Source organism: Rattus rattus, chromosome 9 (assembly GCF_011064425.1).
Source record: "Rattus rattus isolate New Zealand chromosome 9, Rrattus_CSIRO_v1, whole genome shotgun sequence".
Lineage (NCBI taxonomy): Eukaryota > Metazoa > Chordata > Mammalia > Rodentia > Muridae > Rattus > Rattus rattus.
In genome coordinates, this window is record NC_046162.1 from 34,278,124 (window position 1) to 34,304,402 (window position 26,279).

At 42.1% G+C, this 26,279-nt stretch overlaps 1 protein-coding gene across 1 annotated transcript in view; it reads right to left on the reverse strand.

Moving 5' to 3' along the window:
- The window catches only part of Sec24a (SEC24 homolog A, COPII coat complex component), a 71,039-nt gene that overhangs the window by 3,482 nt on the left and 41,278 nt on the right, over window positions 1–26,279 (reverse strand). Inside the window, exons 13-22 of the mRNA XM_032914140.1 lie at window positions 25,139–25,345; window positions 24,028–24,148; window positions 22,109–22,267; window positions 20,749–20,922; window positions 15,854–15,964; window positions 13,974–14,149; window positions 10,936–11,073; window positions 4,840–4,944; window positions 4,498–4,590; window positions 728–831 (exon numbers count right to left, since the gene is read on the reverse strand). Of these exons, the coding sequence (XP_032770031.1) occupies window positions 728–831; window positions 4,498–4,590; window positions 4,840–4,944; window positions 10,936–11,073; window positions 13,974–14,149; window positions 15,854–15,964; window positions 20,749–20,922; window positions 22,109–22,267; window positions 24,028–24,148; window positions 25,139–25,345 (1,388 nt within the window). The remainder of the gene's footprint in view (window positions 1–727; window positions 832–4,497; window positions 4,591–4,839; window positions 4,945–10,935; window positions 11,074–13,973; window positions 14,150–15,853; window positions 15,965–20,748; window positions 20,923–22,108; window positions 22,268–24,027; window positions 24,149–25,138; window positions 25,346–26,279) is intronic.

Genomic DNA, 26,279 nt, shown 5'->3' on the forward strand with positions numbered 1-26,279 from the left:
ATTTTATTTTTCTATATTCTTTTTATTTTTTTGAGATAGTGTCTCATGTAGCTCAGGTTGGCTTTGAACTCAGAATTCTGAGGATGGACTTAAACTGACCCTCCTTCCTCCTCCTTAGAGTGCTGGGGTCACAAGCATGAGTCACCATGCACTGTTTTGTATCATGCTGAGGACTGAACCCACGATATGCCAACACAAGATGCTACCAACTGCTGGGCAGTGGCGGTACACACCTTTAATCCCAGCTCTTGAGGGCAGAAGCAGAACTCTGTGAGTTCAAGGCCAGCCTGGTCTACAGAGCCAGTTCTAAGACAGAGAAACCCTGTCTTCAAAAAACAAAACAAAACAAAACAAAACAAAAAACCCCAAACTACCAACTAAGCTATTTTGCCAAATTCTTCTTTGTTCTTTTAAAAAGTTTACTTACAAGTTCGATCATATAAATACTGTGAATCAAAATTAATTCTTGTAAGGCCAGACATTGACACATTAAAAGTCTGACTTATACTTTAATCCTAGTACTTGGAAGGCAGAGGCAGGCAGATCTCAGTGAATTAGAGGTCAGCATGTTCTATAAAGTGAATTACAGGACAGCCAGGAATATTACACAGAAAAAAATCCTGTCTTAAAAAACAGAGAAAAAAAAAACCCAAAAAATAAAAACCCTTAAAAACAACAACAACAACCCCCCGACACACACACACAAAATAAAAAAATACTGACTTACCTGATTACATAGAGTATTGGGAAAAATGGCCTCTGTTCTCTAAGCCAGGAGATGAAAGCTGTCATTCTGGCAGATTCTGGTGTATCAAGTTCTGGAAGGTCTGTCTGTTAAACAAAACTCCAGTTAGTTCTGTCATCTACCATGCAGTCTGCACTCCAGATTTATGACTCAAAGTCAGCTGAAGATTTTGTTGAACCTGAGTAGGTATTTTAGGTATGGAAGTAATTTTGTCTCTGTTGCAAATACTCAGCCCTGCCATTGCTATACTTAAGTTCCAGTAAGATCATAAATACAAAACAGGTGGCAGGCTCTTGGGCCTGGTTAGCACAGTCTTGGTCTGGTTAGCACAGTCTTGGTCTAGTTAGCACAGTCTTGGTCTAGTTAGCACAGTCTTGATTTAGGAAAACCTCCCAGCTCTTTACTTCAAAATGAAATTTAGAATCAACCAATTTGTCAAAGTGGTTGTTACTAACACAACACCTTCTTACCTCACTACTTAAAATGCCTATCCATCTATCTAGTAGTTTTGCTCAAGGGCTGAAAGCTTCTATCCTAGCTATAACCTTGACATTGAAGTCTTTCTACGTACATGAATCCTGAGGACTGAGAGGACTCAGTGGGTAAAGGCACTTCCTACAAAGCCTGGTGACTTGAGTTTGATCTCTGGGACCCACTTAGTAGAAAGAATCAATCCCCAAAAGTTGTCCTATGACCTTCACACTTGACGCTTGATATGTACACCCCAAACTCCAATGAAGAAATAGATATAATAAAACTTTAAAAAAAATATTTGAACCTTACTGGTATATAAAGTGATACATATTGTATTCAAAAGCTAGACACACACTAGCTAGCAGTAGGTACTGAAATATTAAGGCAATTTTAACTTTACAATTTAAAGTTATCCAAATGTAGGTTGGAGAGATGAATCATCAGTTAAGAGTACTGGCTGTTCTTCCAGAGGAACTGAGTTCAATTCCCAGCAACCACATGGTGGCTCACAACCATCTGTGATGGGATCTGATGCCCTCTTCTGGTGTGCAGATGTACAATAATTCAATAATCCTTTCTAAAAGAGGGGGTTGGGAGAAACAGACAAGGGGATAGAGACACACACAGATACTAATTCCATGTACAGCAATGCCACTTTGTGGGGGAGGGGCCATTAACTAAATTCAATGCTTTCTCTTTCAAAGACAATACTTTATTTTAACTCTTAAAAAATTTATCATTGGGCTGGAAAAGTGGCGTGGCTCAGTAGTTAAGTAGTTAATGGTATTCTTCCAGAAAACCAGGGTTTGACTTCTAGCACTTACATGGTGGCTAACAACTGTCTGTAACTCCAGTTTCTAGCACTTACATGGGGGCTAACAACTGTCTGTAACTCCAGTCTCAATGCCCCTTTGGGCATCAGGCACACACAATGCACAAAGACACACATACAGGCAAAACAGCTATATACATATAAACACAAAACATCCAATGTTTCTTATTGTATGCATATGTGCATGAATGTACATGTGGGACAAATGCCAGCATGGACATGCAGAGGTCAGAGAAAAACCCTGTGGAGATGCTTTTCCCGCTCACCTTACATGGGTTTTGGGGATCAAACTCAGATAAGGTCACAGCAACTCATAGTGGCTGGACTGGAACACACAGAGAGCTTCCTGACTTTGCCTCCAGAGTGCCAGAATGTGTAGCTGAGAATAACCATTTTAATAGAAGTGACAGGCAGCTGAGGAAGGTGACTGTGATGGTTTGAATAGGTTTGGCCCCCATACACTCATGTGTTTGTGTGCCTGGCCCATGGGGGTGGTACTGTTAGGAGGCGAAGCCTTGTGGGAGAAAGGGGGTCACTGTGTGTATTGGGGGATACTGGAGGTCTCTGAGGCTCAAGCTGCTCCTGTCGTGGAAAGACAGCTTCCTCTTTGCTACCTTCAGAAGATACAGTCTCCTTGCTGCCTGCAGATTGAGATGTAAACTCTCTTTTTTTTTTTTTTTTTTTTTTTTTTTGAGCTGGGGACCAACAGGGCCTTGCACTTGCTAGGCAAGCGCCTACCACTGAGCTAAATCCCCAACCTGAGGTGTAAAACTCTCAGCTCCTCCTCCAGCACCATGTTTGCCTTTATGCCAACATTTTCCCTGCCATGATAAAGGACTAAACCTCTGAAAGTGTAAGCCAAACCTAATTGATGTTTTTCTTTGTAAGAGTTGCCATGGTCATGGTGTCTCTTCACAGCAATAAAACCCTAAGACAGTAGTTCGTGTCTGTGATCTCAGTACTTTAGAGGCTGAGGTAAGAGAAATGTTGTGAGACTGAGACTAACCTGGTCTACACCATGAGTTCCAGGTGAGCCAGGGCTACATAGTAAAAGCCTGTCTGAAAAGAATCACCACCTCCCACCACCCCCCAAAAAAACCAAAAAACCAGTGTCATTCTCACTGGATACAGTACTGCACATCTATGTATAATCTTAGCAACTGAAAGGCTGAGGCAAGGAAGCTGCCATAATTTTGGGGTCAACATGGGTTACAGAGTAAAACCTATCTTGGGGAATCTTTTTGTGCACTGTGTAAAGGCTGCTTTTCAAACGCTGATCTCTGTAGTAGCAGAGAGCTGTGTACTGGCTGGACTTTGGTATCATTGTTTTTATGGACTGACCACATGCCTTAGTATTTTGCACACATACACCTCTATCATCTTCTAGTGGGTTTAATAAAGAGCTCACGGCCAATTTCTGAGACAGGGGAGGAAAGATAGGGCTTCCAGGTAGAGATAGGAACTGTGGGAAGAATTCAGAGGTAAGCGATTCATCATTGTGACACAGGAGGGGAAGGAACAAGTACCAGGACTGACTGACTGACTGACTGAGAGGTTAAGGGGCCATGTAGCAGCTGTGGAATAGAATAGCTGGGATAATTTGAGTTAGATGAGCCAGCTAGGAGGTGACCAGCTAAGGCCTAAGCTTAATATATATTAAGTGTCTGTGTCATTGTTCAGGAGCTAGCGAGTCAAGAGACACTGGTGACATTACCTCAAAACCAAACCAAACCAGGTGAAACGCACACAAAACTGCGAAGAGGCGCAGACAGCTCGGAGTTAGGAGCATGTACCCCTCTCACAGAGGACCTGGGATCATTCCTACTCACATGGTACTCACAGCCATCTAGAAGTCCAGTTCCCTGGATCCACACCTGTTCTAAACTCCACAGCCCAGGCATGCAGGTGACACACATATCTACATGCAAGCAAAACATCCATACACATAAAACACAAATAACCCTTAGGCTAACCAAAAATACTATTAGAAGACAAAGTGAGCTCAGTGCAGTGGCTCAAGGGGCAGAGACAAATAGATCTCTGTCAGTTTGAGGCCAACCTCTTTTACATAGTGAGTTCCAGGCCAGCCAGAACTACATAGTGAGACCTTTTCTTAAAAAGAAAACAAAAACAAACCCAAAACCAAAACAAACAAGACAAGAGAAGCCTATCATAGTAGTGTGTGGCTATAGTCCTATCTAACAGACTCTAAGGCATAAGGAACCTCTGCGTTCTTGAGACCTAGACAAACGTGAGCAACATAGCAAGAGCCTGCCTGGAAACACACCCAAACCAAACCACAAACGAGCACTTGCAGTTGGAAGAGAGATACCATCTATAAGGACACTTACCATGGGAGAAATTCCTGGTTTTAAAATGAGGCCCAAATCTGTACCATATTTGAAATGCCCTTTAAATGGCTTACGAACACTAACATAAAGCTTACCATTGTCTGTGGAATTGATGCATAGTTTTGAACTCCCAGAACTTGGCTGAGAAAATTCTGTGCACAATTTCTTCCAACCCAAAGCATCAGTACCTGCAAACAGGAATGCACTGTTCTGAGAGGCAGCCTAATAGTGAGCCTGACACTTTTACCATTGTTCATGTTGTAAAGTCAAAGGAGGAGCATGCTCAGTGGGACTGTACTGAGGACTACTGAACACCGTGAAATGGGAGACAGCAGGGAGAATGGCCAGTGCTAACACAGAAGGAAAGGCAGCTGAAGCCAACTGCTAAGGAGGCCCAGCAGCACACTGAGCTCATGAGGATGAGTCAATCCACTCACTGAGCCTGCATCCATGAGGAACGCTCCATCTCTGCTCAACTTCTCCACCGACAGCTGAAGAATGGGGGGCTGAGGTATGGTTCTGTCATTGATGTTGAGAGCTCCCTGAAAGAGGCAAAGAATGAGATGTTTAGACAGAGGTTAACATGCAGACACACACACACACAAGTACATAGAGCATGCACAGGCATGGATGTGTGCACCAGTGCACAGGCTCAAAATTGATGGGCAAGTTTTACTTCATCAAGGCAGTGTTTTGCTTAACCTAGAGCTCAACAATTCTACACAGTCTAGTTAGACAGTTTGTCCCAGGGATCTGCTGCCTCTGAATTAAGAGTGACAGAATTATAGGTGGCTGCCATGCTTACCTTGTCTATTATGTGGGTTATGAACTCTGGTCTTCATGCTTCCACAATAAACATTTTATCCTTTGAGCCAAACTCCTAGCCTCAGTACTTTTTTTAGAGAAAGGGTCTGATATAGCCCAGACTGGCCTGGAGCTTTTTATGTAACTGAAGATGATCTTAAACTCCTGATTGTCCTGCCTCTTCCTCTAAGTGCTGAAATTACTGGCATGGGGTACCATGCTCAGCTCTCTAGAGCCACAGTTAAACAACAAATACAATTAAATGAATTGACTTATAAGAGTTTAGGTCTTAAAAAGGCAAGTCAATTATATATAATAAATATGAAATAATATGTATATTAAATAAAGCCATTGACTCTAATAATTAAAATTAAATTCTCATCATATTTACTTCTTATTTGTATAGCCAGAAGTTAACGCAGGTGTTTTTTCTGTCACTTGCCACACTCTCAATGAACCTGGAGCTTGCTGGCTCAGTTAGCTGGCTGGCCAGCAGGTCCCTGGGCTCCTCCTGCCTCTGCTTTCCCAGTGCTGGGGTTACAGATCCATGTTGTCATATTCTGGGGAGCTAACTCAGGTCCTCATGCTTGTGCAGCAAAGTACTTTACCAACAAATCATCTCTCCAGTTCATTCCCATCTTTAGGTTATTGAGTCCAGATCTTTAGGTACAGGCTGGTTGCCTGTTCCTGTGCAGCTAAAGATAACTCTGACCTTCTTTTCTGATCCTCCTGCCTCTATGTCCCAAGAGTTGAGAATGTAGGTCTGAACCACCATGCTAGGTTAGTGCCAGGGTCAAGAGTGAACCCAGGCTTCATGCATGCTAAGCAAACATCCTACCAACTGGGCTACATCCTTAGCTCCGATTTCTTGAGGGTCTGATTTAAAGAGAGGGTCTTTTTTTTTTAAGTAGTTTTATTATTATTATTATTATTATTATTATTATTATTATTTTATTTATTTTTTTATTAACTTGAGTATTTCTTATTTACATTTCGAATGTTATTTCCTTTCCCGGTTTACGGGCCAACATCCCCTTTCCCCCTCCCCTTCCTTATGGGTGTTCCCCTCCCCACCCTCCCCCCATTGCCCCCCTCCCCCAACAATCACGTTCACTGGGGGTTCAGTCTTAGCAGGACCCAGGGCTTCCCTTACACTGGTGATCTTACTAGGATATTCAATGCTACCTATGAGGTCAGAGTCCAGGGTCAGTCCATGTATAGTCTTTAGGTAGTGGCTTAGTCCCTGGAAGCTCTGGTTGCTTGGCATTGTTGTTCATAAGGGGTCTCGAGCCCCTTCAAGCTTTCCAGTTCTTTCTCTGATTCCTTCAATGGGGGTCCTGTTCTCAGTTCAGTGGTTTGCTGCTGGCATTCGCCTCTGTATTTGCTGTATTCTGGCTGTGTCTCTCAGGAGAGATCTACATCCGGTTCCTGTCTGCCTGCATTTCTTTGCTTCATCCATCTTGTCTAATTGGGTGGCTGTATATGTATGGGCCATGTAGGGGGCAGGCTCTGAATGGATGTTCCTTCTGTCTCTGTTTTAATCTTTGCCTCTCTATTCCCTGCCAAGGGTATTTTTGTTCCCCTTTTAAAGAAGGAGTGAAGCATTCACATTTTGATCATCCGTCTTGAGTTTCATGTGTTCTAGGCATCTAGGGTAATTCAAGCATTTGGGCTAATAGCCACTTATCAATGAGTGCATACCAAGTGTGTTTTTCTGTGATTGGTAACCTCACTCAGGATGATATTTTCCAGGTCCAACTATTTGCCTCACAAATTTCATAAAGTCATTGTTTTTGATAGCTGAGTAATATTCCATTGTGTAGATGTACCACATTTTCTGTATCCATTCCTCTGTTGAAGGGCATCTGGGTTCTTTCCAGCTTCTGGCTATTATAAATAAGGCTGCTATGAACATAGTGGAGCACGTGTCTTTTTTATATGTTGGGGCATCTTTTGGGTATATGCCCAAGAGAGGTATAGCTGATCCTCAGGCAGTTCAATGTCCAATTTTCTGAGGAACCTCCAGACTGATTTCCAGAATGGTTGTACCAGTCTGCAATCCCACCAACAATGGAGGAGTGTTCTCTTTCTCCACATCCTCGCCAGCATTTGCTGTCACCTGAGTTTTTGATCTTAGCCATTCTCACTGGTGTGAGGTGAAATCTCAGGGTTGTTTTGATTTGCATTTCCTTATGACTAAAGATGTTGAACATTTCTTTAGGTGTTTCTTAGCCATTCGGCATTCCTCAGCTGTGAATTCTTTGTTTAGCTCTGAACCCCATTTTTTAATAGGGTTATTTGTCGCCCTGCAGTCTAACTACTTGAGTTCTTTGTATATTTTGGGTATAAGGCCTCTATCTGTTATAGGATTGGTAAAGATCTTTTCCCAATCTGTTGGTTGCCGTTTTGTCCTAACCACAAGTGTCCTTTTGCCTTACAGAAGCTTTGCAGTTTTATGAGATCCCATTTGTCGATTCTTGATCTTAGAGCATAAGCCATTGGTGTTTTGTTCAGGAAATTTTTTCCAGTGCCCATGTGTTAGAGATGCTGCCCTAGTTTTTCTTCTATTAGTTTAAGTGTATCTGGTTTGATGTGGAGGTCCTTGATTCACTTGGACTTAAGCTTTGTACAGGGTAATAAGCATGGATCGATCTGAATTCTTCTACATGTTGACCTCCAGTTGAAACAGCACCATTTGCTGAAAATGCTATCTTTTTTCCATTTGATGGTTTTGGCTCCTTTGTCAAAAATCAAGTGCCCATAGGTGTGTGGGTTCATTTCTGGGTCTTCAATTCTGTTCCATTGGTCTATCTGTCTGTTTCTGTACCAATACCATGCAGTTTTTATCACTATTGCTCTGTAATACTGCTTGAGTTCAGGGATAGTGATTCCCCCTGAAGTCCTTTTATTGTTGAGGATAGTTTTAGCTATCCTGGATTTTTTGTTATTCCAGATGAATTTGCAAATTGTTCTGTCTAACTCTTTGAAGAAATGGATTGGTATTTTGATGGGGATTGCATTGAATCTGTAGATCGCTTTTGGTAAAATGGCCATTTTTACTATATTAATCCTGCCAATCCATGAGCATGGGAGATCTTTCCATCTTCTGAGGTCTTCTTCAATTTCTTTCTTCAGAGTCTTGAAGTTCTTATTGTACAGATCTTTTACTTGCTTGGTTAAAGTCACACCGAGGTACTTTATATTATTTGGGTCTATTATGAAGGGTGTCGTTTCCCTAATTTCTTTCTCGGCTTGTTTCTCTTTTGTGTAGAGGAAGGCTACTGATTTATTTGAGTTAATTTTATACCCAGCCACTTTGCTGAAGTTGTTTATCAGCTTTAGTAGTGCTCTGGTGGAACTTTTGGGATCACTTAAATATACTATCATATCATCTGCAAATAGTGATATTTTAACTTCTTCTTTTCCGATCTGTATCCCCTTGACCTCCTTTTGTTGTCTGATTGCTCTGGCTAGAACTTCAAGAATTATATTGAATAAGTAGGGAGAGAGTGGGCAGCCTTGTCTAGTCCCTGATTTTAGTCGGATTGCTTCAAGTTTCTCTCCATTTAGTTTAATGTTAGCAACTGGTTTGCTGTATATGGCTTTTACTATGTTTAGGTATGGGCCTTGAATTCCTATTCTTTCCAGGACTTTTATCATGAAGGGGTGTTGAATTTTGTCAAATGCTTTCTCAGCATCTAATGAAAGGATCATGTGGTTTTGTTCTTTCTGTTTGTTTATATAATGGACCACGTTGATTGTTTTCCGTATATTAAACCATCCCTACATGCCTGGGATGAAGCCTACTTGATCATGGTGGATGATTGTTTTGATGTGCTCTTGGATTCGGTTTGCCAGAATTTTATTGAGTATTTTTGCGTCGATATTCATAAGGGAAATTGGTCTGAAGTTCTCTTTCTTTGTTGGGTCTTTGTGTGGTTTAGGTATAAGAGTAATTGTGGCTTCATAGAAGGAATTTGGTAGTGCTCCATCTGTTTCAATTTTGTGGAATAGTTTGGATAATATTGGTATGAGGTCTTCTATGAAGGTCTGATAGAATTCTGCACTAAACCCGTCTGGACCTGGGCTCTTTTTGGTTGGGAGACCTATAATGACTGCTTCTATTTCCTTAAGAGTTATGGGGTTGTTTAACTGGTTTATCTGTTCCTGACTTAACTTCGGTACCTGTTATCTGTCTAGGAAATTGTCCATTTCCTACAGATTTTCAAGTTTTGTTGAATATAGGCTTTTATAGTAAGATCTGATGATTTTTTGAATTTCCTCTGAATCTGTAGTTATGTCTCCCTTTTCATTTCTGATTTTGTTAATTTGGACACACTCTCTGTGTCGAGAGGGTCTCTTATTAGCCAGGCAGGCCTGGAACTCCCTTTATAGCTGGGGCTGGCCTTGAACTCCTGACCCACCTTGCAAGTGCTAGGATTACAGATCTTTGCCACCAAGCTTGGCTTTGGTTTATTTATTTATTTATTTATTTATTTATTTATTTATTTTTAAAGATTTATTTATTTAATATATATGAGTACACTGTCAATGCCTTCAGACATACCAGAAGAGGGCACCAGATCCCATTACAGATGGTTGCAAGCCATCATGTGGTTGCTAGGAATTGAACTCAGGACCTCTGGAAGAGCAGTCAGTGCTCTTAACTCCTGAGGCCATCTCTCCAGCCCCAGCTTTGGTTTTAAAAAAAAAATAAATTAAAAAAAAAAGTAAACAAGTAAGTGACATTAATAGAATACAATGATGGATTAATCAAATCAATCTCTATCAATCTCTCTCTCTCTCTCCCTCTCTCTCTCTCTCTCTCTCTCTCTCGATATGTATGTAGCCTTGGTTGTCCTTGATCTTGCCATGTAGACCAGACTGGCTTGAACTTGTAGAGAACCGCCTGCTTTTGCCTCCCAAGTGTTGGGATTAAAGGTGTGTAGCAATTTTGTTTTCTTGGATTTTATAAATATAGTGTGGTTTTGTATTTCTTCTTCAAGTTTTTGGATTTTGTTTTCTGAGGCTGATTTCAAACTCATTAGCTCAGGTGATCCTCTTGTTTTAGCCAAAGTTGTTTGAACTACAGGCATAAGCAATTTAGCTATAGTCCAGTAAATGATAAAGTTAAAGGGAAGATTGGTAAGGGTCTGTAAGAGACTTTGTGCTGGTTATCTCAGGTCAACTTGGCACAAGCTAGAGTCATTTGAGAAGAGAAAACCTGAACTGAGAAAATGCCTCCACCAGATTGGCCGGTGCGCATTTTCCTCAATTATGAGTGATGTGAGAATGGCTACTGGGGGCAGTGCTCCCTATGGGCTGGTGGTCTCGGCATGTGTAAGAAGCCTGACTGAGCAGCACCTCCATGGCCTTTCCGTCAGTTGCTGCTTTGTGTCCCTGACATAACTTCCTTGATGATGAACTATGAACTATAAGGTCAAAGAGAGCCTGTCCTCTGGCGATGGTGTTTTACTGCAGCAGGAGACACTCTGGGACACCTTGCATAGTGTATCTGTGTCTTTAATCTCAAGTCAGAAAAAGAGAGAATTTATCTTAGAAGACTTTATAAAGTTAGTATTTTTAGGAATGTCCCTAAATGTCAAAAGGTTCTGTACACTTACCTAGAAAAAAGCCAATGAGGAATTAGGTAACAAACTCATTTCTGTACTGAATATAACTAAGCTTACCACTTCAGAAGAAGCCACAGAAGAGGGAGTTGGTCTTACCTCATCTGAGAGGTTGTCAACTCTGTACAAACTGGGGTGCGTTGTGAGCATGAGGTGAACCAACGGCTGGTTTTTCACTTGACACATGGCAAAAATTCGTTCATCTAGACGAACATTTGTCCCAGTCTGGAAAGATTTCTGTAAGAAAACAACACCCCCCCAATCCCAACATTAGAAAAAGACAGAATTTTGTAAATGTCAATTGCTAAAAGATTATCTTAAAGCAGAATTATCAAATTTATCATAAATTATTCCTTGAAAATATTTTTTAAGAATCATTACCCTGTATCCTTATCTCAAAGTCTCAACTAGTTAGTACCTGACCACCGCAAAGCAACCTGACCTCCCTGGTGTCTGTCTCCTCACTGCTTGGCCAGGCCTAACCTGACCTCCCTGGTGTCTGTCTCCTCACTGCTTGGCCAGGCCTAACTGCAGTGACTGTGGGAAGGACAGGACACTGGCGGCAAGATAGAGATGCACATGACATACCAGAAAGACTCCAGCAAGCGTGCCACATCTGCTGGACGGTAATTGTTCCTTCCACAGTTAGAGAAATTAAAACTCAGACAGCACAGCAATCTTACAAGCCTATGAAGCAGGGTGGTACCACACATGAGGACGGCCGCACAGCAGAGTTGAGGCTGGGACAGATTTTACTGCTGTAGTAGCTGCATGCAGGCTGGCAAAGTTCTGAGGTGAGACTCAGAGTGTTTTAGTTGGAGAGGAGTAAAAGAGACAGGAAGCAATGAGTATCCACAGACCGAATGTGACTGAACACCCTCTCCAGGCAGGTTCAGGTGAACTGAGGCCTTTGCAGGAAGCAAGAGTGTTTGTTTAATAACAGACTCAGATAAAATAGTGACAGAGCCTCAGCCTGTCACATGTCACTCATTGAGAGGTCTGTGCCCGGTGTTTCTCTATGGTGACTGTTCCAAAGAACCCAGACTAGCTTTTATGCCCAGGACACTGTACTTGTGCGGCTGCCCATTAACCAGGGCCCTCAATCTCAGTTCTGTGGGGAGAGCCTGGGCAATTTTGTTCAATGACGTCTCTCCCATACGCTCTTCAGCACGCACCGCGCTGTAAGCACTCAACATGTGATGAAAGCTGGGGGCCTAGTTAAGTGCACGAAGGCTCTTTTGGCACACCACAAGAAAGATTTAGTGAATTATTTCACCTGTAAGTATTAAATAAATTGGGCTGGAAGAGATGGCTCAGTGGTTAAGAGCACTGGTTGGTCTTGCAGAGAACTGAAGTTCAGTTCACAACACCCAGACCGTGGCCCACAACCATCCATAACTCCAGTCCCAGAAAATCTGATGTCGTCTTCTTCTGGCCTCCACAAGCCCCAGACACACTTGCAAGCAAAACATGCAGACATATAAATAAAACAAATCTAAAATAACCAAGCACTGCATCTAGCGGTGACAGGAGAAGTAATGCACTGACGTCTGTTTCATTTACTGTGACTAAATAACAAATAAAAAAGATGGAAATCTCTGTGCTCACGGTTTACTTCCTAAAAAGGAGGAACAAAGGTGGCTGTAAAAGTACACTCAAGATGCAGCGGTAGGTGGATCTCTGTGAGTTCAAGGCCAGCCTGGTCTACAAAAGGAGTTCAAAGACATTGAGGGCTACACAGTAAGACCTTATCTCAAAAACAAAAAAAAGGAAAAATAATAAACCAGCAAACTGTGGTCAGTGATAACTGACATAGAGAAAATGTAGGAAGGAAGAGGAATGAAGGGTGTCACAGTGTTGCCCCCCTAGACACAAAGTTTAGAGCAGAAAAAGAAAACAGGTTAGGCCCCAGAATTGTATGTTCCAAGAAGCCTCTCCTAGGGCTATAGAATGGATAATTACATTGGCCAGCTCAACAGCTTTTTCCCAGAAACAAGCTGACCATAAATCTTAGAGAACAATCTTGAAAAGCAGGAAACAACTTTTCCTAAGAACTAGCGGACCATGAAGTTAAACAATCTGAGAAGCAGGAGACAGCTTCTCCTAGGAAACAATCTTGGGAGACAGAGAGTTCTTCCTTGTGATTTTTCACTGTTATTCTATGACGCCATCCCTGCCCCCTCGGGTTGTGGTTTCTCCCTTTAAATACCTCTTCTCCCAGCCTCTCGGGGTCGAACTCCACTGCCCCTTCGTGGGATACAAGTCTCGACCCCAGTGCACTGGTTGCTATCGATAAACCTCATGTGATTACAACAAGGACGGTCTTGTGTGAGTTCTTGGGGGGTTGCGTCATCCTGAGACTTGAGTGAGGGTCTCCCCACTCCGGGGGTCTTTCAGCATGTCTAACAGCACTCGTGTGTGTGTGTGTGTGTGTGTGTGTGTGTGTGTGTGTGTGTGTGTGTGTGTGTGACAGAGAGAGAGAGTTTGGATTGTTAAATGTTAAAACTTAAACACTTCAGGTAATTTCTGTGACTTGAGTAAAGAAGTTACACCTGGGCTGGCAAGATGACTCAGCAGGAAGAGGCATTTGTGACTCCCCACACACACTGGACACATAGGATTCTTCTTGCCTAACTGGTACCTCTGTCCCCGGCAGTATCTCTCCATCCCTCACACTCCTGGTCTCTAACAGCCATCAGTCCGCTGAGTCCGTGTGCTCATTTTTAAGCTTCCCGTGTGAATGAGAACATGCGGAACACGCGTGGCTTCTTATGCCAACGATACAATTTTCTTTCTAAGGTTATCATTTGAATTTGTGGTCACATCACTTAATTGTTGGTGAGTGAGGCACTTACTCATAGTTATTCATTAATTTTTTGGGCTATAAACCCCTTCAATGCTCCTATAAAAGATAGGGTTCCCATGCTTAGAATATTTAGCTGGTCTAAAGCTACTTACGTAATATTTAAGAGTTTAATAAAAAGCCTTTCAACATTCTTTTTTTTTTTTTCTTTTCTTTTCTTTTCTTTTTTTCGGAGCTGGGGCCTTGCCCTTGCTAGGCAAGCGCTCTACCACTGAGCTAAATCCCCAACCCCGCCTTTCAACATTCTTATTGTGCTAGTATGTGCTAGTCTTACCTGTTTAAGGAGAGCCAACACAAAAAGTGGGAAAAGCCTCAAGGAGAAAGGAACCATGAGGCCTGGCTGCTGGCTACTCAGGACTGAAGAGCGGTAAGCTGAGAGAGAGTCTATGACAGCGTTCACCAGAGCATCCCGGGCATCACTTAGGCTGGCAGTCACTGACCTATCAACAGCTAGTGAGGTGAGAGCAGGGCAAAAAGAGAAACAGGATACAAACTTGGTGATTTGTCTAAAAAGAACAGAAGAGATCATTCATGAACCCTCGCGTGCACACACACACGCGCACATGCACACACACACACACACACACACACACGCACGCACGCACGCACGCACGCACGGGTGAGGATAGCTTGCAGGAATTGGTTCTCTTTACATGATGTAAATTCAGGGACTGAACTTAGGTAGTCAGCTTGTAAACAAATTTTTTTGGAGACAGAGCTTCTGGACCAGGCTGCTATCAGACTCACAGAGATCTACCTGCCTCTGCCTCCCAGGTGCCTAAACATCCAGCCCAGTGAATTGTTTTCAGAGCAGACTTAAGCAAGGCTATATGAATGAACACATTAGTTCATAAAAAAAATGTTAAATGAGCTGCTGTTGAGATCAGGACGGAATAATGCCCTAACTGTGCTTTAGTGATTCCGTGCTATGCATTTATACGAGGCAGTTTTTTCAGCTTTGACGATAATAAACCAACTCCAAGAAATGATGGCGATACCCCACAACTGACATATCAAGCAGTTCAGCCACAAGTTTGTATGTAAAAATAAACAAGCACAGTGATCTCACTAATATGCAATATGCTTTTGTATTTACTAAATGGAGAGACTATGAATATGCCAATTCATAAAGTTTCTTTATGGCTCGTTATCAATAACTGATTTGTAGATCTATACGCCTGGGCTGCATAAAGTATGTGTGGGTCGAGGGGGTCAGTTGTTAGGGTGCAGACGTTGAGGAAGCCTTCCCTCACATGTCGGAGGTCAGAGCTCCTAAGGCACATTAGCAGCAGCTCCAGCCAGTGCCCGCACTAAACACTATATAAGAAGTGGTCATTTGAGGGGCTGGGGAAGTGGCATCGCAGACAGGAGCACTTGATGCTCTTGTGAAGGACTTGGGTTCAGCTCCCAGCAGACATGGCGGCTTACAACCATCCTTAACTGTCCTTCTGGGGTTCCATGTCCTCTTGCCCCTCAGGTACCAGGCACACAAACATGCACAGATACATAGAGCTAAACACCCACAAACATAAATAGAAATAATCTTAAAATATATCTCTATTTTTTTATATTTATAAACCTTAAATAAACTTTCAGAATATTGGATATTTTAAAACAAAGGATTATTTATGACATCCAAAGTAGACAAACATAGAAAGCCACTTACTGGTGGTTCACGGTCAGTGAGGGTAGGAGGGAGCACTAATGGACATGAAATTCTTTTGGGGTGATAAAAATGTTCTAAAATTAGACTGTGATGATGGTCATTTAGACTGTGATGATGGTCATACCACCGTAAACATATAAAAATGAGAATTACCCAGTTTAAAAGGTTGAAATCCCTATAATACATAATTATGCCTCACTAAAACTCAAGCGAAATAGTCATGCGATCTCAGTGGACCTTTTTGTTTAAACAAAGAAGAACACTCTAACGTCAAAACCTCTAAGGGGGGGTTGGGGATTTAGCTCAGTGGTAGAGCGCTTGCCTAGCAGGCGCAACGCCCTGGGTTCGGTCCCCAGCTCTGAAAAAAAGAAAACAAACACACAAACAAACAAACAAACACCTCTAAGGGAACAACTTCAGGTAAAACAAAAACATATGCACATGTAGGTAGTATGGTGTGTAATATCTAAAGCAATAACAATTCTTACCCATGTTGGCCAATAACCCTGAAATTGCTTGCACATCAGCTCCAAGAAAGACTTCATTCAGGGTAGAGACTACAGGCAAACACAAAGTATGGACTCGGATTCTTCTTTCACCTTTAGGGGAAACAAAAGAGCCATTTCTAAACGAGGTTATGTTAAAGCGCTTCGTTTTTCTTTTCCTTTAAAAATTTTTAGACAATCACTTTGCTTATTTATTTCCTATTTGTACATAGAGATCAGAGGACAATGTCACAAAGTTGGCTCTCTCTCACCATGTGCATTCCCCGGATCAGATTTAAGCCATCAGGCTTGGTGACCTTTACCTGCTGAACACTCTGCCAGCCCTTGAAACCATTGCTTTTTTAACTTAGAACCAAGAAGGTCATATAGAAAGCGATTACCCAAGAAAGTATCAGAAAAAAATTTCAGTTTTATATTTTAACTATGAAACTGTTCTTATTCAAGTTATTAAATAGACAGCAGAAATTATAGTTGTCAGCTAATGAAATGCTAGCTTTTCTTCTCTCCCTCCTGAACAGGAAAGCCTTCAACTCATAATCCTTCTTCTTCAGCTGCCTGAGTGCCAAGATTAGAGAGCCACACAACTATGTCTAGGTTTAACAAATCTGCCTTCAGAAAGGACTTTTTTTTTTTTTTTTCGGAGCTGGGGACCGAACCCAGGGCCTTGCGCTTCCTAGGTAAGCGCTCTACCGCTGAGCTAAATCCCCAGCCCCCAGAAAGGACTTTAGGCTGGGCGTGGCGATGCCTTTAAAACTCAGGAGGCAGAGGCAGGCGGATCAAGGTGAGCTATTACAAGCTATTACAGGACTATTACACAGAGAAACCCTGTTTCAAAACCCTACCCTGCCCTAGAAACAAAGATTTATTTTTATTTTATAAGTATTTTGCCTATGCATGTATCTTTGTATCATGTTGGTGCTCAGTGACAGAGAAATGGGATACCCTGTGATTGAAGTTACAGATGACTGTGAACTGCCATGTATGTGCTGGGAACACACCTGGGTCCTCTCAAGAAGAATCAAATTCCTTAAGTGCTGAGTCACCTCTCCTGCACCAGTTTCATATATTAAAAAGTATTTTTAGACTTGTTTATTTTTGTGTATGAATATTTTGCCTGCATGTATATATGTGCACCATGTTTGTGCCTGGTGCCCTCAGAGACCAGAAGAGGGCACTGGACATTCTGGAAATAGGAGTTACGGGTGGTTGTGAGCCCCTGTGTAGGTATTGGGAACTGCATTAAACCAGGGTCTTCTGCAAGAAGAAAGTATTTAAACTGCTGAGCTACCTCTCTAGCCCTCAATTTTATATTTGTTTGAGTTTTTTTTTTTTCTTTTGAGACAGGGTCTCACTGTGTAGTTCTAGCTGTCCTGGAACTCATTTACACAGACCAGGCTGGTTCAAACTCACAGGGATCTGCCTGCCTCCAGGTGATGGGTTTGAAGGTATATGCCACCATGGCTTATATTTTTTAATAAGAGTTTTTTAAAATTAGTATCTCAGTATCTTTTCTTTGGTAATCATAACAGCAATCTATGAATAAAAAAACAACAACAACACGGGGGCTGGAGAGACAGCTCGGTGGTTAAGAGCACTGACTGCTCTTCCAGAGGTCCTGAGTCCAATTCCCAGCAACCACATGGTGGCTCACAACCATCTGTAAAGGGATTTGATGCCCTCTTCTGGCGTGTGTGATAATGTACTACAGTGTACTCACATATAATAAAAAAAAACAAAAACAAAAACAAAAACAAAGAAACAATATGAAGACCTTTGGGTTTGGTTGCTGACACTTAGGGAATGACTCGGTCTTTGACAGCCACAGCCATGGTTTATCTTGTTTTTCTTTATCTCCTTTAATGCTTCTCACCACAACTGGATTGTGAGCATTTGCTTCTATGTCCATTCATGAAAAGGTTCGGATCTTGCTCTGAATGGTCTAGCAGCCTTTTTTGCATTCAGCATTAGCATTTTCAAAGCTAAAGATTCAATTAAGAGTGTTGGGGACTGTCCAGGAAGTCAGGACAGTGGTCTCTGTCACTTCTGTGCTTCCTGTATACTCATAATATTTACTCCTTTTCAGGTTTCTGATGGGGTACAAGACTAGATAATTAGTCTCACAATTAAACTTGAGTTGTTTAATATTTAGAGAAATGTTTTAAGTCTAAGAAGGTATTTTTAGGTTAATAATGCAGATTAAATAAAAATTGATTTAATACAGAACTCTGAACTCACCAGGACAGGATAAGATAATAAAATACTTTCTCGTGAGCTGTTGAATACAAACAATCTGGACCTTTTGAATATAACTCTTACTTAATATGTAGCTGTCTTCAGACACCAGAAAAGACATCAGATCTCATTAGAGATGGTTGTGAGCCACCATGTAGTTGCTGGGATTTGAACTTAGGACCTCTGGAAGAGCAGTCAGTGCTCTTAGCCAAGCCTATCTCTCCAGCCCTGTTTATTATTATTATTATTATTATAAGAGAAAGAATCTTTTATTTAGACAGAAGGGGGACTTGCTGAGGTAAGGTCTGTTGCTATGGATTGTAATGCTAAGTACTGGTCCTGGTTGTACCCAGTGATGAGGAAATTCTCCTAAGACCCAAGTGATGCTATGTAACTTTACCACCAAGTTATCCCTGATTGGTGAGTAAAGATGTGTATAGCCCATAGCTGGGCAGAAGAGAGGTAGATAGAGTTTCAGTACCCTAGCAAGACCAGGGAAGGAGGAGAAGAAGGTGGGGAGAGGAGAAGACTACATGGAGTAGGTGAGTCATGAAAACATGGCCTAGGGGGCTGGCCAACTAGAGTTAAGAGCAGCCCAGACGGAACATGACAAGTTATAATTTGGAGTTATTCATAGGGAAGTAGAAACTAATAACTTAGAGGACAGGTTTTTGCCCAACTCTAGTGCACTGAAGGTTTATTATAAATATAAAAGATGTCTTTTTATCTGGGAACTGATGATGTAAGGTGGGATAAAAAGCACCCAATTGAGATTAAACAGTTTCTACGACACTGCTGTTATTTTCAGAGCTGAGCACTGTGATCACAGCCTCAGACATGCTAAGCACATGTTCCTCTACAAGTCAGCATCAGCAGTTAATTCTGCACTTTACACAAAGTCTCACACTTCCCAGGCAAGCCTCAAACTTGATGTGTAGTCAAGAATGCCTTATCTTTCTGCCTCCATCTCCCAAGTGCTGGATTGTAGGTGTGTACCACTATGCCCAATTTCTGCCACACTGGGGAGAGAGCTGGTCTTTGTGCATGCTGGGCAAATACCCTATCAACATCTACATCTCAGCATAATAAAGGGATTTTCTTTCATTTTAGATGGGGTCTCTCTGTATAACCCTGGCCGGCCTTGAAAGCACAGGAATCCTATTTCTGCCTTCCAAGTGCTGGGATTAAAGGCATGTTTCACCTACTCTAAGATTTTTGTGTGTCTTGCATGTGTGTGGTACATGCATATATACCATGTGTGCACATGTGTAGGTCAGAGACTAATATCAGACTCCCTTCCTCTATCACTCTCCACCTTGTTTATCAAGACTGTCTCTCATTTTAATATCGTGGCACCTTTCCTTTAGTAATTGCCCATGGTAAAGTCCGAAATGTCAGATTAGTATTGTTATTTTTGGTACTAAGTATTTAATCCGGGACCTCACGCTTTAAGACAGACAGACAGGCAGGCAGAAGATGAGCTTATCATCTCTACTGACCAGCTAGCCAGCAAGTCCCTGGACTCTGCCATACAGCATTGAGGTCATAAAGCTGTAGGTAGTGAGGATCCACATTCTGTGCAGCAAGAACTTTGTCCACTGAGCCACCCTCCAGCCCTACCGGGATTTTTGAAGATTTAGTTACTTTTATTTATGTGTGTGTGTGTGTATGAATGTCACATGTCTGTGGGTGACCATAGAAGCCAGAAGGTTTAAGATTCCCTGGAGCTACAGGCGGTTGTGAGCTGCCCCACAGAGGGGCTGGGAATAACAATCTGGGTCCTCTGGAAGAGCAGAAAGCATTGTTAACCACTGAGCTATCTTTACAGGCTAGAGAGAATTTTTTTAACCAGAATGTCTGATCATAGATAAATGTCTGTCACTGGGAGTGCCAGGTGGTGCATGCCTAGAATGCCAGTTAGGAATCTGAGACAGGAGGAGCTCAAGTTCAAGGCCAGCACAGCACCTGTCTACACATGGTGGTCTTGTCTCAAAAAAAAAAAAAGAAAGAAAAGAAAAAGAAAAAGGAAAAAAGCTGGGTGGTAGTAACCTTTCCTCCTGGAGGGAGGTAGAGCAGGCGTATCTCTATGAGTTCGAGGGCCAGCCTAGTCTACAAAGTGAGTTCTAGGACAGCCAAGACTGTTACAAAGAAACCCTGTCTCAAAAAACAAAACAAACAAGCAAGCAACAGAAGCAACAACAAAACAAAACAAAAAGAAGAAAAAAAAGAAAGGAAAGGAAAAAGAAAAACTCACAAAGATCCACCTGCTGAAGTCAATAAAACCATTTCTTTTAAAATAAAGTGGTTTGGGAAGATAAAGACAGATCCCTTGACTGGCTCAATAAAAGCAGTAATTCTAAGATGAGAGTGGCGTCAGCCATAGGACAGCAGCACACCACAGACTGCTCTGCCCTTAACTGTGCCGACACACACTGTACACTTACACACCTGCTTACAGGCTCCGTCTCAGCCGAGGGGGGGCACGAGCCTTTAATCTCAGGACTCGAGGCACAGGCAGGTGAATCTCTATGTATTGGAGGCTGTCCTGGTCTACACAGCTAGTTCCAGGCCCAGAGCAGAGCACAGAAATTCTGTATGAATTCTGTATCATGTTTTTTGTGAGAATAAATGCGAACAAGATTTACCTTTACTCGATGTATATAAGAGGGCTGACTGAAAGGAAACCAGCTGCGTGTCAGTGAGACTCTCTTCTACTGACATCTGTACTGCATACCCAGCATCCGGGTTTACGTTGGGAAGAGACAGTAAGTCTGTAGAGCGGACGAAGAAGTTCCCATGGAAAGTATGAATGGAAAGACCTAGAATAAAAGATTGTCACCATGATTATTATGTACTTACTTATGAGTCTTTCAGAGAGTAAAATAGCTTAGAGAAGACAGAGCACTCTGATGCTGAGGGCAGTGGGTCTCTCCTGAAATCACAGTGAGAAGACAGCACATCCAGAAACCTTCTTGGAGGACGCTGGCAGTACATAACGGCATTCTGTTTTATCTTTAGAAGTTTGTCGGGGGGAAAAAAAAAAAAAAAAAAAAAAAAAAAAAAAAAGAAGTTTGTCCTTGTTATATGCATTCACTTAATTTGGGAGGAGAGGGACACCTGCGCACCACAATGCGCACACATGTGGAAGTCGAAGGACAGTGTGCAGGAGTTGGTTCTCTCCTTCTATCACATAGGTTCCACGTTAGCCTCAGGTTATGAGGTGTGGCAGCAAGACCTTTGCTTGCTGAGCTGTCTCTCTGGGACCGGCATTTTGATTCCATGTTTAGCGCGCACACACACACACACACACACACACACACACACACACACACACACACACACACACTTTCTTTGGAGATTTGGCCCCTTTTTAGAAAGTTGAAATCACAGCATAAATGTACATAGTTCAGTAGTTTTGAATACATTCATAATATTCTATTTTTAAAGGTCGTTATTATTTTAAATTATGCACATGTGCATGTCTGTGCATAAGTTAAATCACTTGCAAGAGCAGTGTGTGCTCTGGACTGCTGAGCCACCCTTCTGGCCCCAATATTTCCTGATTTTAAATAGATTTTTTCCCTTTAATTACATATGTATAATTTCACATTCTAAAACTCAATGTATCTCTGCAGAGTAAATCCTGTAAGATACATATTTATTTTTTTTTTTTTTTTTTTTTTTGGGAGCTGGGGACCCAACCCAGGGCCTTGTGCTTGCTAGGCAAGCGCTCTACCACTGAGCTAAATCCCAACCCTATTTATTTTTTTTTTAAGATTTATTTATTTATTATATATAAGTATGCTGTAACTGTCTTCAGACACACCAGAAGAGGGCATCAGATCTCATTACAGATGGTTGTGAGCCACCATGTGGTTGCTGGGAATTGAACTCAGGACCCCTGAAAGAGCAGTCAGTGCTCTTAACCGCTGAGCCATCTCTCCAGCCCCGCATATTTATTTTTATCATGTACCCTCTGTGATGGAAGAAAAAAAGAGTTCCCACCTTTGGTGCACCGGATCCTCATGACTGCCTCAAATCCAATCTTGCGAGTAAGGTACCTGTGGAGTTCCTTCTGGAATTTCTGCACTTGCACTGGATTGTGCTGATGGTGGTATGATGGATAGTAATACACACTGCCTGCTGAGTACCGAGAGATACAGCCTGCAAGAGAACACACTCCTTTCAGTCATCCTTTAATTCACTTGTGTGTGTATGTGTGACTACATTATACGTATACTTCCAGTTTTATTATTTTAAATTAGGTGCAAGAGAATGTTGGGTCTATCCACATGAGTACTAGTACCTACAGAGGCCAGAGGCATCAAGTTCTCTAAAGCTGGAGTTATAGGTGGATGATGAGGGCAACATAATGTGGGTGATATTGTACACGTACACACACACACACACACACACACACACACACACACACACACCTCTCAAATCTCAGCCTCTCAATACAATCCTCTAAAATAGTAACTACTAATACTCCACATCAAAGTAACTACCCACATTCTTCTCTAACGACTCAAAATACCACCAAAAAGAATATTCTACTCCTTTAAAACACTGCCATAGCAAGCAATTTCTCTACCTCCTCACACTAAATTAAGAGTAGAACACCATGGGTAATGGTGTATGATTTTACTCCCAGCACTTGGGAGCAAGAAGAAGTAGATCTCTGTGACTTGGGGCTGGCCTAGTCTACATCGTGAGTGTAGATCTCTGTGACTTGGGGCTGGCCTAGTCTACATAGTGAGTTCTGGAATAGCCACGACTATATAACACTGTCTCGGGCTGGAGAGATGGCTCAGCAGTTAAGAGCACTGACTGCTCTTCCAGAGTCCCTGAGCTCAATTCCCAGCAACCACATGGTGGCTCACAAACACCAGTAATGAGATCTGATGCCCTCTTCTGGTGTGTCTGAAGACAGCTACAGTGTACTTATATATAATAAATAAATAAATCTTTAAAAAAATGGAGTCTTTTTAGACATTACAGATCTATGAATAAGAGTATTAAAAAAAAAGACAGTATCTCATAAAAAACAAAACAAAAACAAAACAGCTGGGCAGTGGCGTTGCACACCTTTGATCCCTGCACTTGGCACTTGGGAGGCAGAGGCAGGTGGATCTCTGAGTTTAAGGCCAGCCTGGTCTACAGAGTGAGTTCAAGGACAGTCAGGGGTACATAGAGAAAGTATCAAAAAAAAAAAAAAAAAAAAAAAAAAAAACATTAAAAACAAGAGTACAAGGGAATCAGGTTTCAATAGATTAAAGTGTCTGATAAAGTCACTGGTCAGCAGGTGGCCAGGCATGGGGGCACATGCATATGGTTTCAGCTACTTGAGAGGCTGGGGTGTGTTATTGTGGGTGGGGGTGGGAATGGTTACTGAGGCCAAGATTTGGGTAACACTAAGACCCCATTTCATAAACAGAGAACTGGGCCAGCGTGATGGCTCGATGGGTGAAGGTGCCTTCTACCAAGCCAGACAGCCTGAGTCTGATCCCCGGACCCACGTCAGGTCCAGGAGAGTCAACTCCTGTGGGTTGTCTCTGATCTACACATACACCACATATATACAAATATAAATAAATTAATTTAAAACAAGAAAGAAACCTGTGACAACAGTGACTAACTATCCCACAGAATAAAGCTTATTTTTACCTGGTTCTCTATTTGGAACACTGTTACAAAGAAAACATTGAATAGAGGTCACTGTTGGGAGTGACAGCACAAGTCTGCAATCCAGCATGTGAGAGGAGGTAGAGGGACAATCAGGAGACCAAGTCACCTTGGAACCCAGAGGAAGTTCAAGGTCAGCCTAGGCTACCTGAGGCTTTGTCTCCAAACAAACAAACAAACAAACCCCAAATCAAACCCCCAACGACAAAAAAGGAAGGGAGGGAGGGGCAAGAACATACCTAGAGAAGCCAAATCGGAATACTGTCCACTGAGAAGGAATAGGTCTACGGCTGCCTGCTGCCCAGAGCAGTCCAAGGCTAACTTCTTATAGAAGTCAGTGGATGGTGTCAGGTGTATTTCCTATTAATTGTAGAACATAAAGAGATTTTTAAATTCACCAAAAAATAAATACATAGGTTATACTGCAGGGTTAAAGCACTTAGGGAGGGCTTATGTTTACTATTAAGGAATACTTAAAAAAAGAGAGAGAAAAGAAAAACCTCTATTACTTATAACAATTATTATTAATTTAATTGTTAAAGACAAAGGCAACTATTATTTTCACTTTGGGCTAAGAGACTCTCCATCTGATGAGGACATGCTAATGATTCCCTACACGGCCTGAGTTCAGTCTGTTCAGCTACCCTAAGAGGCAGGCAGTAGCACCTTCTTTTCATCTACAGAGAAACAGGATGTAAGCAATCAGTTACGCAAGTGCAACTTCTTTATCGGCCAGGAATGACATGGGTACTGTTATAAGGTAGACCTGCTTTTTTTTTTTATCTTTTAGGAAATGCAAACTCCTAATCCTCTTACACAAAAGGAGCTCAGAAGAAATCCCTTGCTGTAAGTCTACTAAATTGTGTCCATTTTCTTTTTTATTTGCTTTTGGTTTTTTGAAACAGGGTTTCTCTGTGTATACCTAGCAGTCCTAGAATACTTCACTCGATGGACCAGGCTGGCCTCAAGCTCATAGAGATCCAATCGCCTACCCTCCTAGTGCTGGGATTGAAGGTGTGTACCACCACCGCCCAGCTCCAAATCATGACCACTCCCAACGTTCACTGTGGTTCCACTTTGCCCCTAACAAATTAATTCCCTTAGTCTTCCAGACTTTCTCTGGAAAGTTGAATTTCTAACAGCCTAAAATATTGAAGATAATAAAGTACAGATGTCACAGGTAGGTACAGAAAATAATAGGACAGTTGTGTGGATACAGAAGTGAAAGCCTTCACTCATTACTAACAGCCCCTTCTCCTCACAGCCGAAAAAGAAAACAAACAGAAAACAAGCTCTCTGGCGGAAGGGACAGTTCCAGTACAGACCAGGCCAGACACCTGGTGGTCTAACCTTAGCAGATGACCTTTGGTTGGGTTCCTCTCGTGATTTCAGGGCTCCGACACCAAGCGTTGGGAGTTGTGTTTGGAAGACAGACATTCGACCACCAGTTGGTGATATCAGCTTAAATGCAGCCTGAAGTGCAGGACCCAAGGCGCTCTGGGTCTCCAGCGTCTTAGTAAACATTTGCGGTAACGTTTTCAGTAAATCTTGGACAAGCTTGTGAAATAAGCAAGAAGACTCAAGAATGTTAAAATGAAATTTTTTCACAATATATCATTATTTAATACAATAGACAGGACACCGAATCATGATGATGGTCTGAGAATCTATGGACACTACAATAAACAATGAAGTTGGTCAATGACAAGAAAGCCATTTTAAGTAAACATTATAAATTGGCAAGCAAGACATCAAAACTGGGGCCTTACAGTTCTTGCACATGCAATAGTCCAGCAAGACTGTAAGTCCAGAATGTATGCAAAAGAACCATCACAATTTAGAAAGTTATCTATGTTAATGCCATGAAACATGGCTTTCTCTGTCACCTTTTCATACTTTATTCTTTTATGTTCCAAAGTGAGTTTAACTCTTTCCTGTTGCAAAATCTAAGATATCCAGTAACGATGCCAACTAGTAGTATTACTACAAAAGAGAAACAAAGTCAGAACCAACTGCCTATTTAAGTTAGGTCGTACAGATAAGAGAGAATTAATGGGGAAAATATGTTGTGCTCCAGCACAGTCCCCACTGACAACAGTGGAGAGCACAGACTTGCTAGTTAAGTGTTCCCCTACGGCATATATGTAGGTACAGGGTAGACAACATCCCCCCTTCAGACACATTCTGTTCACCTCTCACTGTATTATGTCATGGCAATTTCCAGGCGGGTAATAAGAGTTTCTTCTGAACTGACCCAATGACACTCTGTGAATCAGAAAAGCAAAGCACTGAGAGCAGCCTGGCTATGTGCTTCCGCAGTGACCAGCAGTGGTCTTTCAGCAACCCTCCCTCTTCCCACACAGCCTGGCCTGCAGGACCGGCCACTCCAGGTGCTCTTCCCTAGGGAAGAGACTCGACATCAGCTCCACGAGAGAACCTGCTGCCTTACAGTAGGAACAAGCAGTACAAGGCTGACCTCAAGAACTGTCCA